The 18,485-nt window shown below is 57.3% G+C and overlaps 1 protein-coding gene across 2 annotated transcripts; it reads right to left on the reverse strand.

The window, feature by feature from the left end:
* Positions 1-1,827: 1,827 nt before the first annotated feature.
* Positions 1,828-8,928, reverse strand: PLP1 (proteolipid protein 1). Of its 2 annotated transcripts, none has more exons than XM_059859256.1 (7): positions 8,782-8,928; positions 6,332-6,518; positions 5,729-5,885; positions 4,654-4,822; positions 4,368-4,441; positions 4,190-4,255; positions 1,828-3,816 (listed from the first exon to the last, which is right to left on the reverse strand). In XM_059859256.1, the coding sequence occupies exons 1-7, from the start codon at positions 8,783-8,785 to the stop codon at positions 3,745-3,747; spliced, it is 729 nt and encodes a 242-aa protein (XP_059715239.1). In that variant the 5' UTR covers positions 8,786-8,928; the 3' UTR covers positions 1,828-3,744. The 2 variants fall into 2 exon arrangements, with proteins under 2 accessions (XP_059715239.1, XP_059715237.1); XM_059859254.1 differs by having other exon boundaries at positions 5,624-5,885.
* Between the last annotated feature and the right edge of the window lie 9,557 nt (positions 8,929-18,485).

Consider the following 18,485-nt stretch of genomic DNA (forward strand, 5'->3'; position numbering starts at 1 on the left):
CGTCGCCCTTGGGGGCTGCCTGAGCGCAGGGCTGGGGGTCCATGGTCATCACCAACACCTCCTGGGTGCCGCCATCCCCATCCCTCTCTTTTCCCCTCCCCAAGGCACACAGAGCCGTCTCCCGGGGCGGCAGGGCACAGGACGGAGGGATGGGAGTTGCCTCGCCTTCTTGCCGTCACGCCAGCCCATGGGACTTCCTCCAGGGTCCCTTCTCTGGTCCAGCCTTTGTGGGAGCAAAGTACGGCTGCATTTTAGCCGCAGGTGATTGCACTGGGTCCCCTGCTTGGAGCTTTCCTGATCGGCCAAGGCGTGGTTTGGTGTGGTTTTGGTTTTTTACAGAGATGGGGTTTGGTATGAGGCAGAGTTTATTCCCTGTCTTTTCTCAGCCAATGTCTGGAGGGCGCTTGGTACCCAGGAAAGGAGCTCTGAGGGCAGGTCCCATGTCCCCAGGTGGGGTGGCAGCCGTGCATGGCCAAGGGCACACCTGATGAGGCTCCATGTGTCCTTTGGCCCTGGGCCTAGCCCATCTCCCTGGCCTTGCTGGCCGCTCTCACACGCCACCTCGCACTTGCTGTCCCCAGCCCGCACCCCGGCCGGGGGGGCACCAGGCTCTGCCAGGGGAAAGAGATGGTGTTTTGTTCCCCGGCTCGCTGCCGCCCAGAGGCTGATTGTGCACACACAGGACCCTTTCAGCACGGGGAGAGGAGGATGATGGCATCTGGGAACGCAGGGAACAAAGGGCCCCGTTGATGCTGGCTGCAGCCCCATGGGTTTCTGTCAGCCAGGGCAAGGCTGAGCTGTGCCACTGAGCTGGGGCAGCAGCAGTGCATGAGCCAAACCTCCTCTGGCCAGGCTGCATTGGGCAGCTTTGCTGCCTGTTCAGAGGGGGCTGAAGCCAGGGAAGAGAGGGGGGAGTGGGATTTGGGCTAGGGTCCCATTTAGGAGGAGTACTGAAGGTCCCACCCTGCCACTCCAGGGCATGTGGCTGTGCCTGAAATCTGCATTTTTGTACAGACCTATGGGGTTGGGAGCATCGCTCAGTGGCCTCACCCCCTGGAGGCCCGTGGGCACAGCTTCTGGGGAGATTTCCAAGAGAAACAACATTTGAATCAATAATTTTTGAGCAGCTGCTGTGGAAAGATGCACCTAAGGGTTTCTGGGGCAGAAAGATAGCAGCCAATGCCTTCCCACGCACCAGCACCATGAACACGGTTAACAATCCTGCAGCAAATGGCACCACAGAGCCACAGACAGGACACGCAGGGCTCTGTGACAGTCCAGTGTGCCCCTGTGCCTAAACAAGGCCATCCTGTTCCACACAGGGCTCTCTGCAAGCGAGACAACCGCCCACCCTGCATGGCTCTGGCCATGTTCATCCCACACATGCTGCCTTAGTGCCAGCCAGCTTGGCTTCAGATGTCCTGTTAGTTTTGTTGTGGTTTTGTTGTGGTTTTGTTGTGCTACATGAGGGGACACAGCAGAGGCTGTCAGCACGTGGGCTGAGTGTTAAAGGGCAGCAGCAGCACCAAACACAAGCAAGCAGCTGCTACAAGACCCCAGCTTTCCTCAGGGTGGCTGGAGGATAAATAAGAGGTTTTAAGGGCCCCCCCACAAGTTGGGAACAATGATTTTGAAGTCAGAGTTATGAACCTCGTGGCTGGTGTGGGCAGAGCCCTGCAGGGGCTGCTGGCCCAAACATGGATCAGCAAGTACTGCTCCTCTGAGACCTTGTCTTCTGTAGCCTCCTTTTCCCTGGAGAGCCTCCCCTTTTTTCTCTTGTGGGGGCAGAAGGTGGGAAAGCCAGCACAACAAATGGACAGGCACATCTTGTTCAGAATGTTCTTAATTTTAATGTATTTTCTTTAATTTTTATAAAATACATCCTGTAAGATAAGTCTTTAAAAACTTGCTCCTTTTTATTGCTGGTTAACAAGTTGAAATTCTAGATCAGAAATGAAGGAAACACTTTCAGTTGATTAACTCTTTTTGCACGTGTATGTGTGTGTGTATGTGTGTGTGCGTGTGTGGGGTCTGGGGACAAGGGTGGGAAGGAGGACCTGGTTATTTTTTGTTAAATGAATATGAAAAAAACCCCAGCAACCCCCAAGAGAGATAGCACTGATGTGAATTTCCAGATCTTGACTGGTTTCTCCCCACCCTGCCACCCCTGCTGGCATCTCCCCCCTCCCCATCCCGTGTGCGTTGGTAGCCTGGCCAACCTATTTCAGCATTCCTGGCAGCAAGGATCCTTCAAATGCACTGCTCAGCAGATCTGCCTCCTTATCCTTGCCCCTGCTGAAACCAGCACTTAAAAATATATATAACAACAATACAGACATGGAAAAAAAAAAAAATCCATGCAAATGGAGCTTCAGTCTGCCACTGAAATTAGTTTCTCCAATAAATAAACACAAAGATTAGCACTAAGGAGAAAGGCAGGGAGAGCAAAACAAATCACCAGTTGTCAGGGAGGACTGGAAACAGCACTTCTGAAGGTCTGGCTGGATCCATCCTACCCAGCCAGAGGGCTTTCCTCCAGCTGGAGAACAGTCATGGAGGAGAGGTCTCCACCCACCCCCTTGCCCCCCTACCCCTCTCCCTGGGAAAAGACAGGCACCAGTAAGGATCTGGATTGCAGAGACGGGCTGTGTTTGCACCCCGTGACCCCCAAACCACCACCTTTCCTTTCCCCCTCAATTCTTTCATGGGTTTCACCTGGGAGCGAGATGCTGCCAGTCCCTCCCACCCTGGCAGGCACAAGGCAGCCGTCCTGACTTGCAGGAAAAAAAGTGAGGGGACGAGAGGGACAGAAGAAGGGGAGGTTACATTTGACAAGGGGGAGAAGCGAGCCGAGCTCTCTGGCCCAGTGGAGGTTAGAGAAGCAGACATCACCCCAGAGAAGAGCACCATTGTGAAGGGCACTGGCAGGGCAGGCAAGGCACGCGGTCCCGAGGGTTATCCCCTGCCTACGGAGGGATGGCTCTGGCTTTACACTCCCAGGGCTTGCTGCAGAGGCATCCCCTCCTCAGTCAAACCTATTTGCTGCCTCTCTGCTGCCTGGAGGGTAAAGCCAAGAGTCCCCCTTGTCTACAGAGACACCAAACTCCTTTAGGCTTTAATAGGAGCAGCTGGGTTAGGGCTTTATCGGCATTGGGATCAGCACTCTCTTCTCCACACCGGGAAGATCCTTGCCCTGAACTCCCTTTGCCGTGGCTGCAGCAGGCGATTTAGGTTAAATTCATTTTTCTCTGCTAAGGGAAAAAAATCCTTCTCTTATTCTCCATCCATGGGTGGTGACAGCAGACAGCTCCAGGAGAGTCTTTAGCAATGGTACCAGGACTGGGCCAACTTCCTTTTCTCTCTAGGTAGCCTCTTGCTACTCACGGAGCAACCGACATGGATTTCTTCCTCCCAGGAGCTTGAAGGCCTGTGCTCATCCCTAGGCAACACTGGGACATTGGAGAAAGTCCCTCCTCTTCTCTGGCTGGTTTTGATGGGCTTGGCTCTAGAGCGAACCGGTTACGGATGAGCAACGAGAGAAAAGTGCATGAAGAGGCGTCCACTGGTGGGAAGCTCTCCTTCCTGGTCACGCTCAGCACAATGGATGCGAGGGAGGAAGAGGAGGGGAGTCATCAGCGAAGGCAGAGTTAACGCAGGAGACCTGGTGTCAGGTGGCTGCAGTGTTAAAGCCTCGGGGTTAGACAAAAGAAGGGCGTTTGGTCTGGCTGGGCTCCGCCTCGTGGGCTAGAACTTGGTGCCTCGGCCCATCAGCCTGAGGACTGCGAAGTTGTAGGTGGCTGCGATGATGAAGGTGACCTGTGGGTGGGAGGACAGTGAGCAAGGGGGCAGCCCCAACCCTACACCCCCACAGAGCAGTGCCCTGCAGAGCCCCGCTGCACCGTTGGGACACCTCAGTGCCGTGTCACCAGTGTGAGCAAGAGGAGAGCCGGGGACAGGCAGGGCACTCCGTGCATTGGGACCTCTCCCTGGTGGGCTGCTAAAGCCTCTCCAGATCCCCTCCTGCAGCCACCTCCACCTTATGGCCTGGACTCACCATCTGCACTTACGTGCCAGAAAACGACACGAGCACAGGCTCTGTCCCATCCATGCCCACCACCTTCGCTGTCCTTTTCCCCCACATCTTTGCCAGGCGGAGAAGCACGGCTGGGCAGGGGGAGCACTGACTCACCAGTGAGACCAGCGTGGCAGCTGCCCCCACGAAGGCTGCGATGAAGAGGTGGAAAGTCATCTGGAACTGCAAGGGAACAGGAGGGTGAGCTCACGGGGTCCCATGTGCTGCCTGGGGAGGCCAGAGCCAAGGTGTCCCACAGAGGGAGAGCACACGTGAGGTGGCAGGAGTTACTCACCTCGCTGGTCTTGCAGATGGAGAGCAGGTTGGAGCCACACACCTTGCCAGGGAAAGCATTCCAGGGCAGGACACCTGTGGAGACGTGGGGGCCAGGTGAGCGGGGCATGGCTGACAGCTGACTTCATTGCCCAGCTTCCTGCAGCCACCTGTCACACACGCCCCAGCATTTCGGGGCTCTTCAGCACCTGCCCTGCTTTATCTCACCCGACGTGCCCAGGCCCTGCCCTCCAACCCCTCTCCTCTGCCCTGAGCCCTGGCTCCTGGGTGGTGAGCCCAGCACTCACCGTACATCCTGGCATCCGCACACAGGGTGCCAATGCTGGCCGAGGTCTTGGTGGGGTTGCCAATGGACTGGCAGGTGGTCCAAGTGTTAAAATAGATGTAGACGGGCACGGCAGAGCAGGCGAACACCAGGAGCCAGATGATGGTCAGGACGTAGGTAATGCCCACAAACTGCAAGGGGCAGGACAAAGCCAGGCACAGCCGTGGTTACCAAGTGGCCCAGGCCATGGACAGGGGAGCGCGAGGTTCCCCAGGCAGGGGAGGGCGTGGGGCAGGTGGGGGAGTGTGATGCTGCCTGTGCCCAGCTCTGCACCACCTGCCAGAGCCAGCCTGGCCCCAGGCAGGCAGCACAGGACAGCAGCCCACTGGGGGCTCCTGCAGCTCACAGGAGCAGAGGCAGTCCCAGATTCACACTCGGCTGTGTGTGCATGGGGGGACTGGCAGCAGCAGGATGGCTGCCACATTTGGGGGTGGGGGGGTTGACCGTGGCCACGGCCAAGCAGGGTTTGACTCTGCGGGAGGGCAGCTGCAAAAGCTGCCTTAGCGTGTCAGCGTGGCTCTCCTGCCCTCCCTCCATGGTGCCACCCCAACCAGCCCTCGAGGGAACCACAGCCATGCCCCTCTGCTCCCCCAGGCCACAGGATCCCTTTGCCAGCACTCAGTTCCCAAGCACGGGGGAGTGGACGACCCCAGGGGTACCGGGTGCCACAGAGCTTTGAGCTGCCAGCGCTGCAGGGATGCTCAGATTCTCCCTGCCTATGTTTAAAGATGAAGCACTTTTATTAGACGTAGCCATTTGGGCTGCTTTGGTTCCCAGGAAACACGGCAGGCCTGGGGGAGGACAGCAGGGCTGTGCTTCCCTTTGGGATATCCCAAAACCCGGAGGGGCGCAGTCTCCTGCCCTTTGGCCACAGGGTGCGTGGTGAACCCGCTGGGGCGCGCGAAGGGGTGCCAAACCCCGGTTAAGATCACCTTGTCAGGATGTCCTAGCCACTTTCCCAAACAATGACACACCCGCTGCCACGAGTGAGCTCGCTGGGGGCCTCGCGCTCCCCTCCCTTTCGGGCCCCCAGTTACCGTAGCGCTGAGGCCCTTGCCGCAGATGGTGGTCCTGTAGTCCCCAAAGATTTGCCGGACGGCACCGGTGGTGTAGAAGCCTTCGGCCAACAGCAGGGCTCCATAGAGGAAGAAGAAGGCAGCTGTGCCGTAGATGAAGTACTGAAAGCCATGGATGCTGTGGGGGACAGGAGTGGGCAGGGGTGCTCAGGTGCCAGGGAGGTGCCAGAGAGCTCAGCCCTGGGTGCTGCCGCTTCCCCTCCCCACGCTGCCCCAAGGGGACCAAAACAGAGGGTGAAGCCACAGGAAGAGCAAGCTGGGGCAAAGCTGTGGTGAGCAAGGCTGCCACAGACACCCCCACATCCTCCATACCTACCCAGCGCAGAGGACCAGCTCTACACAGGACACCTAGCAAGGGTCAGGTAAAAACTGGTGTGAAATAAAACAAGTGGCCACTTGGACCCTGCCATGGAGCCATGGGCAAAGGCAGCTTGGGGTCTCCCTGGTGCCCGGGTGAGAGCCTGGCCCTGGCCAGCCCAGCCAGACACCTCAGCCTGGCACAGAGCAGAACAAAGCTGTGAGGGTCCCCAGCACGAGGAGGGTGCTCTGCAGCAGGGTACTTACACATCGAGGAGAAACTCATAGTCCTGGTAGTTTTTGGAGAAGTAGGTCTCGATGAGCTGCTCGGTGCCTGTGAGGGCTTCGTGCCCACAGCCACAAAACAGCGCTACCCCAAAGAAGCACAGGCCAGTGGCAACCAGGGAAGCAAAGGGTGCCCCAATGAGACATCTGGCACAGCACTCGAGTAAACCTGTGGAGAAAAGAGGAGAGGTGGGACGGGACTGCTGGGACAAGGATTGCTTGGAGCCTGCAGCTCAGGAGCATGAGCGCAGTGGGAGAAAGGTGCCTGGCAGGAGGAGGAAAACAGCTTGAAGGAAAACCTCAGAAATAACCCATTGCAGTGCTGTAGAGCCAAACCCAGCAGCTCCCCTTAGAGCTCTCCCAGCAGCTCAGAGCCCACCCAAGGGTGCCCAGGGATGGTGGCAGCGTGGGGCACGGGGGCTGTGAGGAGCCAGCCATGCTGACCTGTGACAAACGGATGGAAATAGAGTGTGACATAGCGTAATGCCAGTGGGACCTGGCAAACAAGCTGCTAATGGGCTCCCCACTGCCACCACAGCAGCCACCACAGCTGCCTGCAGCTCTGTTTTGCCATTGAAGATGGAGGGGAACCCAGCACCTCCACAGAATCAAACCCCAGGGCAGATCCAGCAAGGTGGCCCTGCTTGGGGCAGCACAGCAGGAGCCAGCACACACCCTGAGCACTCTGGACATCCAGGTGACACCCTGGGCACTCGTTCCTTGCCTGGCACCCCGCAGGCAGCTCGGGCTGCAGCTGCCCCTTTGTGCAGGCAGACGTGCTTGTAGGAAGGAGCCGTGTTAGTTCCACAAATGACAACACTTGTGTAATAGGTTTAGTCCTCCAGGAGCTGCGTGAGGGCAGGGAAAGCAAGGACACACAGCGGTGTGCTGCTTGGAGTGCCTAAATGCTGGATTTTTTCAGCAGTGAGGCCATGGGCGCCTGCTCCTTCTGCACGTCGGGGCTCTAACGTGCAGGAGTGTTGGCTCAGTTTCCCTGTGGGCTGGGCTGGGAGGTGCCCAGCCACTTTCTAACATGGGCTCAGTTTCCCTGTGGGCTGGGCTGGGAGGTGCCCAGCCAGCTGCTGTCCTGCCTGCTTTGGGGGCAGACAGCCAGGTGGGTTTGCACCCACCAGCATCTGGCTCCAGCTAAGCTGGGACGAGCTGCTGCCCTGGCTGTGTGACACCTGGGGAAGGTGTTCCCCTTCCCTAGGCCATGGGCTCTGGCACCCCACTGCCCAGGGCACAGTGGCTCCCTGGGCACATCCCATCTGGGCATAGAATTCCTGCCTTGAATGCCAAGAAGGCACCCACACCAAACCCACCCTCCCTCCACAAATCCCACAGTGCTTATCTCCTCCCCAAGAGGACAAGAAAGCCGTGGGGTCCTGGCCAGCCCTCCCCTCCCCACTGGGAGCAAGGTTGTGCAGTGGCACCGAGGACAATGGGGGATTGTCCTGGCACTGCCACCCCAGAGGCTGCCCCACGCCAAGAGCAAACAGGGAACAAAGGCAGCGCTCTAGGGGAGTGCTGGGACCCCTCCCTCTTGTTTGCCTTGGGCAGATCCAGGGGGGGCCTCCTTCATCCTGGGAGCACTGCTCCCAACCTCGCTGGGACCCACAGTCTGGCCCCTCACTGGGCCAAACTTGCCTTTTCTGGTTTGATTTTTGGCCACCAGGGAGATGGCACAGAGATGCCCGCTCTGGGGCAGCGAGCAGCTCCATTCCCAGGGGACTGCGAGTCCTGGGATGCTACAGGGCCCCACAGGCTCCCTGCCACAGCCCCTCTGCTTTGGGAAGCTGCAGGGGGCAAGCCTGGGGAGGGAAAGGAGGGGAGAAAGAGCCCTTGTGCCACACAATCCTGAGCCTTGTACCCAGGCTCTGCTGCTGCCAGAGCCAAACAACGTGCTGCAGACAGGAGGGGGAGGCAGGGGGCCAGTGGAACAAGGCACCCCTGGGAACAGAGCAGCCCTAAAACCCCAGGGTACACTGGTGAGTATTAGTTCTGCTGTATCAGTAGGGAAACCGAGGCTCCAGGTGTGCCTCTGTCTTCCCAAGGCTGCTCCATACAAGTGGCACGAGATGTGACAGGCTCAGTGCCCTGCCTGGACCTCACAGCTCCTGCCAGCCCCAGGCTAGAGCTCTCATCTCTCCAGCCCATGTGATGAGGGCTGAGGTGGGACAGGCTGTGGGGATGGCATCTGCCCCCACCGACAGCACATGGGGACAGAAAACTGCCTTGGGAAAGAAAACATCATCCCTGCCGTGCCAAGGCATCCTCCCTCGGCAGCTCCCACGGCTGGCACGGGCACACCGGGGTCACCAGGACCTCACCGGTGCCAGAGGAAACTTTCAGTGGGCTCTGCTCTGGGCTAAGGTCCCCAGAGACACCAGCAGCAGCTCTCCAGGTGGCCCCCACCCTCACCTCATACTCACCCATGGTGCTGGACTTGCTCAGCTCCCCCAAGCGCCGCTCTGCTGCTTCGCTGCTGCGTGCGGAGCCCTCCCTGCCGGCGGTCCCACGCCCTGGATTTCCCCCTCTGGGTGCCTGTCCTGCTCTCCAGCAAAGAAAAGGGCTCTCTGAGTGACAGCCACCCCCCTTAAAGGCAGCGGGCCCGCCCTGCCCGCCCCCCCAGCACCCCTTGGCTGCCAGCTCCGGGTGCCCGGCGGTGCCAATGGCCCCGTGCAGCGCTCCGGGGGGAAAGGGCTCCTGCGACAGTGAGACAGCAGTCTGGGCCAGGGGAGGGGGTGGTCCCCCCCCATTGGTGGCTCTGGGGACATCCCCCAGGCCCAGCAGACGTGTTTGTGCAAGCTGCCCACTGAGGCAGTGTGGCAGTGTGGCCCTGTGGGGCAGAAGTGGTGTGTCCCTGTCACCTCCCCGATTCCCAGCATCTGGCAGCAGGGAAGAGGGGTTCCCATCCCAGGAACCTGCTTTCAGCTTTGGGGGCTCCAAACTGGCAGTTTTGCCCCTTTTGATGGGAATCTTGCAGCTACTTTCCCCAGCCCCGTGACCCTGGAGGGCAGTGGCATTCTGGTGGGGACACCCGGGGGTCCCCATGGCCTCAGGGCTGTGGCAGGTGCAGCCTGGTCCCTTGGGTGCCCCACACCCCGCGGGTGCCACGGTTCCCATGGGTGGCCCTGGTCCCCTGCAGCTGTGGAGGCAGCAGAGGGCCGAGGGAGCCTGCAGAGGGCAACCGGCCCCTTCCCGGCAGGCACAGGGGACAAAGCCCTGCTGTGTCCCTCAATGCCCCTCTGTGTGCCAGGGCCTGCCTGTCCCTGGGCTCGGGGACACTGCTGGGCTGCGGCAGGCTAGGACCAGGGCGGGCCACGGGCCACCCGCCGGGGACCCTGCCCCTTCCCCACCAAGCCAAAAATGCCCCTCTTGGCTTGCCCACAGGTGGGCTGGGAGGGAAGCACCACTTGGGCATCCGTGCCAGGGTGTTGTGGTGGCCAAGTGCACCCCAGAGCAGTGGGGCACAGCTCCTGGTCCCACAGCACCCCTCCCTGCCTCAGTTTCCCACTGCAGAGGGGCTGCCTGCTGTTCTCAGGCAGATGTGGAATGGGAGGGGACAACAGAGCAGGGGGAGCCTCTGCTACCACTGTGGCAACTCCCTCAGCTCCTAAGGTGGCACCCAGGTGGCCTGGCAGTGATGTCACCTGGCCATGATGGCCTTGAAATGGCCACGGGAAGGTGACAGACTTGCAACACCCCTTTGGAAATAGCCAGAACCCCTCCAGCACTGCAAACCAGCAGAGCCCTGCCTGCATCCCAGGGAGGCCCAGAGGCACCCCCAACCACCAGGAGGAAAAAGTATTGCATCAAAAGTCCTCCATAAATAAAACATATAAAATGCAGCATAACAGGAAAATAAAATACGACATGGGGCAAAAACATACCAGCCCCTCTTTTTGTTTCCACAGAAATTCCAGGCTTGCTGGCTTTGCCATTTCTGAACACTCTGGAGGGAAGTGGGAATTTTACCTCACTGGGCACAAGGTGAGCAGCTAAGAGGGACTGTGGTTCCTGCAGAAAGTGACGTAAAATTCTTGGCTATTGGGCACTTTTAGTCAGCAGGTGGATGACAAGGTGTGATGGAAACCCCATGGCCCTGTCATTAGTGGCAGTGGGACCAGCCCACCACCTCCTGGCAGTGCTCCACGGATGCTCCAGAGCAGGACTGCAGGACAGGGAAAGGGGAGAAATCCCCCCCTTGGATTTCTAAAGCTTGAGGGAGAAGAAAATGTGCAGGAAAGTGTTTGGAGTTGCCTTTCCCGTGGCAGGATGGAGGTTACCCTGCCCCACGAGCTGTGTGGGCACCCCCAGCCCACCCCAGGCACTGCCCCATGCCTGCCCTTCAGGGGCAGAGCCCCGGGGGCACCTGTGGCCACGGGGATGTTGGAAAGCCCTTTCTGCATCCCTGTCCCTTTGCACTTCAGCTAGAAAGCTTGGGACAGCCTCTGCTGCAAACCCAGCCGTGCACTTCTGCATGCCCTCAGCAACCCTGCAGCTCAGCCCCTCCTGGATGAGCCCCCAGGGGAGCTGCAGGGAGCCTGCCAGCCCTCATCAAAGCTCTCCTGTTGGCTCATCCCTGCCAGAGAAATCACTGCTGCTTCCCAGGTGGGGAACACGCCAGGCTGGTAAAAATAAACATGCTTATAAATCAATATGGATCACCTTGCAATTTGTTCTGGCCCTTGGGCAGTGACCAATTGCATCCAAAGCCCCGGGAAATGAAGGGCTTGGCCAGGAGCCCGCCCTAACAGAGCCTGGGGCTGCCACACTGCCCCTTGTGAGGTGTGCTGGGGGCTGGCAGGGCAGGGCTTGGAGGGGGTTTTCCTTCCCCAGCACCCCCAATCTTCACTGAGATGCTGCAAAGGGCTGCAACAAAGCAAAGGCTTTGGATGGGCACACACCCATCCCTAAATACACTCTCCATACAATTCCAGGAAAGGACTCCCTGGAATTTTTGTGGGTTTTTCTCTTGACAGCTGCAGCTCAGACTCAGAGTTCCCCTGGGCCCTGGGGCAGGGGGGACAAGCAGGGGACATCAATGGCAAAGGGACAGTCACACAGGCACCGCTGGTTCATGCCACTCCATTCCTTTAGGGCAAAGCAGTGGGATGGAAAAGCAAGCAGGAGCATGTGGGGCAAGGGACCAGAGCATCCTCCCTGTCCCTGTCTGAGTGCAGCCACAATCACCACAGGCTGTCACTGTGGTGATTGTCACTGTCACTGTCACTGTCCCATCACTCTGGTGGCACAGGACAGCCTCCTGCCTGTCCTCCCCTCCCCCAGCACACGCTGGGCAGGCAGGCAGCCCTCCCTGGGGTGAGGCCAGCTGGGAGAAGGGGGTTTCCTGCAGTTCCAGGGAGGATTTGATTTGTATTCCCTGCTAATTAATTTCTTTGCTCACAGCCCCACCGGGGCTGCACTCCCTGCACTCCTCATTTCTGCACTCCCCTGGGCATGGGGCTGGGCTTTCAAAGATGCTCAGCGGCCAAAATCAGCGTGTGCTGACCCTGCAAAGCCCAGGCAGCCCCTCCAGTGTGCTCCCCAAGATGCAGGCACAGCCCTGGGTACACCCAAGAGGCGGCAGCAGCAGCAGCAGCACGTGCAGTGCCCTTATCCATTATACATCTGCCAGCAGGAGAAGCCCCAGCCCGTCCTGTCACAGCTGAGAACCTTGCTGCTATTTTTAGCCACTCGCTTCCCTGCTCAGGATGAATTTCTTGTCATCTGCTGCTGATTTTAACTCTGCTCTTCTGCCACCTCCCTGCCCCGCCTCGCCCATTGTGGTGGTGTTCGCAGGGGTCCCAGGATGAGGGAAGAGATGAGAATCTTGACTCTGTGTTTCAGAAGGCTGATTTGTTATTTTATGATATATATTATATTAAAAGAAAATTATATACTAAAACTATGCTAAAGAATAGAAGAAAGGATTTCATCAGAAGGCTTGAAAGGAATAGAAAAGAATGATAATAAAATCTTGTGACTGACCAGAGAGTCCAAGACAGCCGGACTGTGATTGGCCATTAATTAAAAACAACCACATGAGACCAATCCAGGATGCACCTGTTGCATTCCACAGCAGCAGATAATTATTGTTCACATTTCATTTCTGAGGCCTCTCAGCTTCTCAGGAGAAAAAATCCTAGCAAAAGGATTTTTCACAAAATGTGTCCATGACAGCCCACCAGCAGGGTGAAACCCCCGGCCGGGAGCCTGAGCAGGGGAATCTTCCTGCCCTGCAAACCCTCCTGATTCCCCAGGTGCTGTAGGAATGTGCCCCTTGTTGGCAGAGTGACCAAATTATCTTTTGTCTCTTTGCAAAGGAAAAAAGCCCAGAAGTTTCTCTCTTCAATTAGATAAAAATACACTTTATAGGACCTTAGGGACTTCATCTCAAACTTAAGGATAGCCAATTGGACAGAAGCCAAAAATCCCGTAAGCAATTCACCAGAAAAAGAAGAGAACAAAGGAAGTAATCACTTTTGTGAGGTGTTTTACCAGGAGCAAAAACCTAGCTCAGTTTTTCTCTGTTAAGACTTTATTATTTTGCCTTTTTGTTGAATCTTTTCTGTTTCCAACACTACCACAGAAGCTATCCTGCTGATTTTAAGCCATTTGAGGTGCCTGAGTTATCTCAAGTGTGATATATGTGAAAAACGCCAATCACTTGGTTTTAAAATTTTAAAAGTTTAATAGTAATAAAATGGTTATTAAAATAGCAATATAATTAGAGTAACAAAAATTTTGGACAATTGGGATTAGGACAATATGAGACAACAGAAACAAAGTGTTACAGACAGTCTGGGTACCTCTTTCTGGGCAAAATAAGCCTGAAAAAGGACCCACGTTAACAGAGGATTAACCCTTAAAAGCAACAGCCTGTTGTATATTCATACACCTCATACATGGTGCATCAATTCCATTCAAACACAGGATTCTGTCTGGTCAGTGTCAGCTCCTTCCTCTGAATCCTGACGGCTCTTCTGGGCTGAGCGAGGCAGGAAGAAGTTCGTTTCTGCTGATAATGGGGCAGTAAATTCTCTTTCTCTGAAAGATTTAGGTGTCCTGTGGCTGCTTTCTGGTGTGAGTACCTCATTCCTCTCTTTAAAGAAATATCCCACACACATAGTTCCTATTTTAGTTACAAAACTACAATTACCATATTGTTAAAATGTTAATACAGCACTACTAATCAATACAGCAAACCACACATAGTAAATATCTGTGTAGAGCCACATAATATGCACTTTTCACCTATAGGGCTCCAGGACCTTGCTCAAGGAGATCATTATATCAGGGTGTTCCCGACGGAACCAGGAGGTGACACTGCCCGTGGGCAGGCTGTGCTGTGCCGGCTGCAGCACCGTCTGTCCGTCTGTCCATCCCTCCCTCGGAGCCAGCCCCGCTCCCGCTGCCCGCCCTGGCTGTCCTCACCGTCCTGTCGGCATTCCCGGCTCGCTGCGAGGCTGCGAAATGTGCTAATAAAAATTACATTAAAAAAGGAAGGAGCTGGTAGAGGCTGTCAGAGGACAGGGGAGGCGTGCTGAAGGACAGACAGACAGGTCAGTGCTGCAGGATGAGGAGAGGAGAGGAGAGGAGAGGAGAGGAGAGGAGAGGAGAGGAGAGGAGAGGAGAGGAGAGGAGAGGAGAGGAGAGGAGAGGAGAGGAGAGGAGAGGAGAGGAGAGGAGAGGAGAGGAGAGGAGAGGAGAGGAGAGGAGAGGAGAGGAGAGGAGAGGAGAGGAGAGGAGAGGAGAGGAGAGGAGAGGAGAGGAGAGGAGAGGAGAGGAGAGGAGAGGAGAGGAGAGGAGAGGAGAGGAGAGGAGAGGAGAGGAGAGGAGAGGAGAGGAGAGGAGAGGAGAGGAGAGGAGAGGAGAGGAGAGGAGAGGAGAGGAGAGGAGAGGAGAGGAGAGGAGAGGAGAGGAGAGGAGAGGAGAGGAGAGGAGAGGAGAGGAGAGGAGAGGAGAGGAGAGGAGAGGAGAGGAGAGGAGAGGAGAGGAGAGGAGAGGAGAGGAGAGGAGAGGAGAGGAGAGGAGAGGAGAGGAGAGGAGAGGAGAGGAGAGGAGAGGAGAGGAGAGGAGAGGAGAGGAGAGGAGAGGAGAGGAGAGGAGAGGAGAGGAGAGGAGAGGAGAGGAGAGGAGAGGAGAGGAGAGGAGAGGAGAGGAGAGGAGAGGAGAGGAGAGGAGAGGAGAGGAGAGGAGAGGAGAGGAGAGGAGAGGAGAGGAGAGGAGAGGAGAGGAGAGGAGAGGAGAGGAGAGGAGAGGAGAGGAGAGGAGAGGAGAGGAGAGGAGAGGAGAGGAGAGGAGAGGAGAGGAGAGGAGAGGAGAGGAGAGGAGAGGAGAGGAGAGGAGAGGAGAGGAGAGGAGAGGAGAGGAGAGGAGAGGAGAGGAGAGGAGAGGAGAGGAGAGGAGAGGAGAGGAGAGGAGAGGAGAGGAGAGGAGAGGAGAGGAGAGGAGAGGAGAGGAGAGGAGAGGAGAGGAGAGGAGAGGAGAGGAGAGGAGAGGAGAGGAGAGGAGAGGAGAGGAGAGGAGAGGAGAGGAGAGGAGAGGAGAGGAGAGGAGAGGAGAGGAGAGGAGAGGAGAGGAGAGGAGAGGAGAGGAGAGGAGAGGAGAGGAGAGGAGAGGAGAGGAGAGGAGAGGAGAGGAGAGGAGAGGAGAGGAGAGGAGAGGAGAGGAGAGGAGAGGAGAGGAGAGGAGAGGAGAGGAGAGGAGAGGAGAGGAGAGGAGAGGAGAGGGAGAGGAGAGGCCAAATCCCTTGTGAGGCTCAGCAAGGGCTGGGCACAGGGTGGGACCCTGCACCCTGAGCCCCCCAGGGATGCTCTGGAGCTCTCAGGACCCTCCCCATCAAGCAGGGTTGCAGGCAGTGCAAGAAAGCCCTGCTGGATAACCCGGGGACAGAGCCCTCCCAGCTGGCACCAGCACCCCCTCCTGCCTGTCCAGGCTTTACTGGGACCACAGGAGCACCAGGAGGTGCTGCCAGCAGGGATGGCACTGGGATGAGCTCACCTCCCATGCAGTCACCCTTCAGAGAAACTGAGCAGGTGTCTGCCCTTTGGTTTTGGCGTCTCTGGCTGATGCTCCCCTCTGCAGGAGCCTGACTTTTTAAACCTACCCAGTTTTTAAGTTTGGAAGAGCTTGTCCAGCCTGTGACCAGCAGCTCCCAGCCATGCTCAGGGCAGGGTGCCTGCCACCCCAGAGGTGACACCTGCAGGAGCCTCCCTGCTGTCCCCACAGCTCTCACAGGCTGTGTCACCCAGGTGAGTGCCAGTGTTGAGGCTGTGTTTGTGCCTGGGGGATCAGCTGCTGGCAGCAGAAGCCAGGGTACACCCAGGAGGTGCCAGCAGTGGCAGGTGCAGTGCCCAGGGCCCAGCTGATGGCAGGACAGCCCAGGCACTGGAAAGCTTCCTGGCTGCTCACTGCTCCTTTTATCCACCAGAGAGCCCTGCTATTTACTGCAGAAACTGGGGGTAATACAGTGGTACAAGCAACTTCCTTAGTCTGGTTTCTAATTTCAAAAGAAACTCCCACAAAGCTTCTCACTCGGTGCATGAGTCCCTCAGATTAATTTCAGGTTGGTGGAGAAGGTGATTTCTTTTCCCCTGGCTCCTTTTCCAGCAGATTTGCCTTTCACATCCACTGCCTTTCTCCTTGATTTTCTCCCTACTGGAGGGTAAACAGATGCCTCACTCTGATGTTTTCCAGGCTGTTCATTACTCTCTCACTCTGCCATTCGTGGGGTCATATTCTTGAACTGTTCTCATTTACTTTTCAGAAAATCCTGGAAGGGAAAGACAAATGTCATCCTGCCTCCTTGGAGGGGGTGGGAGATGAGAACAGCAAACACAGCCCAGGATTGCTCTGTCCCTGTGAGGCTGCAGTGGGCTCTGCAGAGGGAGGGTGCAGGCAATGCCAGCGCCAGCCTCAGGTCTGGGGTGTCCCCATTTATTTCTTGCTGCCCAGGGGACCCATTTGAAAAGGCTCAGGTGATTTCATGTGCTCCCAAACAGCCAAGGAGGTGTTGCTTTGTCCCACAAGGGCCCCCAGGAGGCCCACTGGTGCTAAGGGAGTGCTGGGTCCATCAGAACAGCCCTTGAGCAGTGGGGGTGTGCCTGCAGTGTTCACTCTTGGATTCCTGCACACAGAGATCCTGTCCCTGCCCTTGCCCCAGAGCCCAGGAAGAGGTTTCTCATGTCCCCACACCTGCCAGGGCGGTGTCCCTCTCAGGGACCAGGGGACAGGTCTGGCCCAGCCACTCTGAGCCCCCTCCTCGGGCTGGCAGGATGCCCAGCAGGTGCCAGCTGCAGCAGGGCTCTCCTGAGGGATGAGCAAGGGGGCACTGGGAGGTGATGGCTGGGCTGGACAGCAGAAGGACAGCAGTGACAGCCCCCAGGGTGGCATTGCTGTCACAGCTCCGTGGGCCTGAGCCAGAGAGCACAGCCAAGGGTAGGACCAGGAGGTGGCTCTGGGAGGTGCAGACATTCCCCAGCTGGCACCACTGCCTGTGCCCAGGGCTGCATGCACAGGCAGCTCTCAGGGAGTGGGCTGGGGACAGCAGCCACAAACCCTCCTGTGCCCACCCCAGCTGGGAACAACCCCTGGACACCACACAGGTTCTTGGGGGCTCATCTGTGGCTCCAGGCATTACCACTCCTGAGGTGATTCCCTGTGCAGCCCTCCCGTGCCAGCAGCTGCACAGGGATCCCCTGGGCATGGCGAGCTGGTGACATGGGGACACAGGAGGGGCTCTGCCAAGATGCCACTTGCAGCAGGGACCCCAGGACAGACAGCCCAGAGCCCATGGCAGAGGGAGGCAGAGGGACAGGGTGGGGATGGCAGGAGGCTCCTCATGGCACCATCCTCTGCAGCCACACGACCAACACCCAGCAGGCTGTCCCCTCCCAGCCATGGCTTCCCTGGCACAGTGACATCACCCAGCTCTGTGGGATGCAGGTGCCACCGTGGCAGCCCTGCACACTGACTCCCACAGTCCATATTCCCCCTGGGAGCAGCTGCCTGACCTGCTGCTGTTTTATCTTTCAGCAGTGGGAGGATTTGTATCTGAATAAATCCTCAATCTCCACCACAGAGGTCATGCTGGGGGTGGAGGGGAGCACCAGAGGCACAAGGCACAGGGCCTGGTTATTCTTTCTTATTCTTCCTTATTCTTCCTTATTCTTCCTTATTCTTCCTTATTCTTCCTTATTCTTCCTTATTCTTCCTTATTCTTTCTTATTCTCTCTTATTCTTCCTTATTCTTTCTTATTCTTCCTTATTCTTTCTTATTCTTCCTTCCCTGCACTTGCCACCTGATGTGTAATATTCCATTTTCCAAACTTGTCCCTCCTGGGGGTCTCTAGTTGAAGGCAAACCCAAAAGCAGTCCCATCCAGTGAGGTGGGGCAGGCAGCCTGCAGGGAATGGCACCCAGCACAAGCCCGTGCTCTGCTCCTGGTGATCTCCTCCTGCTCTCCTGCTTGGAGACTGCTGGGGCTGAGGGCAGGGGAGCTGTGGAAGGCAGAACAGTGAACAGAGCTCATCAAACCCCAGCGCTCCTGCTGCAGGGAGAGATGTGCATCACCATGGCAACCGTGGCCAAGCATGCACAGAGCTGGGCACCCCAAATGGGGAGGGGGCTGGGGGCCACGCTGGCCCTGTCCCCACTGCCCCAGTGCCACCCTCAGCCCAGCCTTGCTGAGGCACTGGTCTGGCACAGCAGCTCCTCCTTCCCCTGCTCGGGCAGGGCAGAGCTGCAGTGCCTGAGGGGAAGGCAGAGGTCAGGGCTGAGGGTCCTGCAGTGTCAGAGTCCCATGGATTTTCTCCAGAGACATTGGAAGTGCTGGAGGCAGCCAGAGCAGGGTCAGGCCAGCACCCTGGGGAAGCGAGGTGTCCTCTGGGGGTTTTGGGATCTCTGCCAGGCTTCACTGCTGTCCCAAAGAGTCTTGCTTGACACTTATCTAAATTAAATCTCCCTGTTCATCCTGCTGGCTTGCCAAGGTCACAGGATCAGGCAGTGCCATTGCTCCAGCCTCCCCTCTGCCTGCAGCTCCCTCCTCTCTTGCTCTGTCTGCAAACACAACCCACAGGGTCCCCCCAGAGCAGCTGGAGCTGGGTCCAGTGTCTCAGTTCACCTTGCA

The sequence above is a fragment of the Haemorhous mexicanus genome, chromosome 14 (assembly GCF_027477595.1).
Source record: "Haemorhous mexicanus isolate bHaeMex1 chromosome 14, bHaeMex1.pri, whole genome shotgun sequence".
Lineage (NCBI taxonomy): Eukaryota > Metazoa > Chordata > Aves > Passeriformes > Fringillidae > Haemorhous > Haemorhous mexicanus.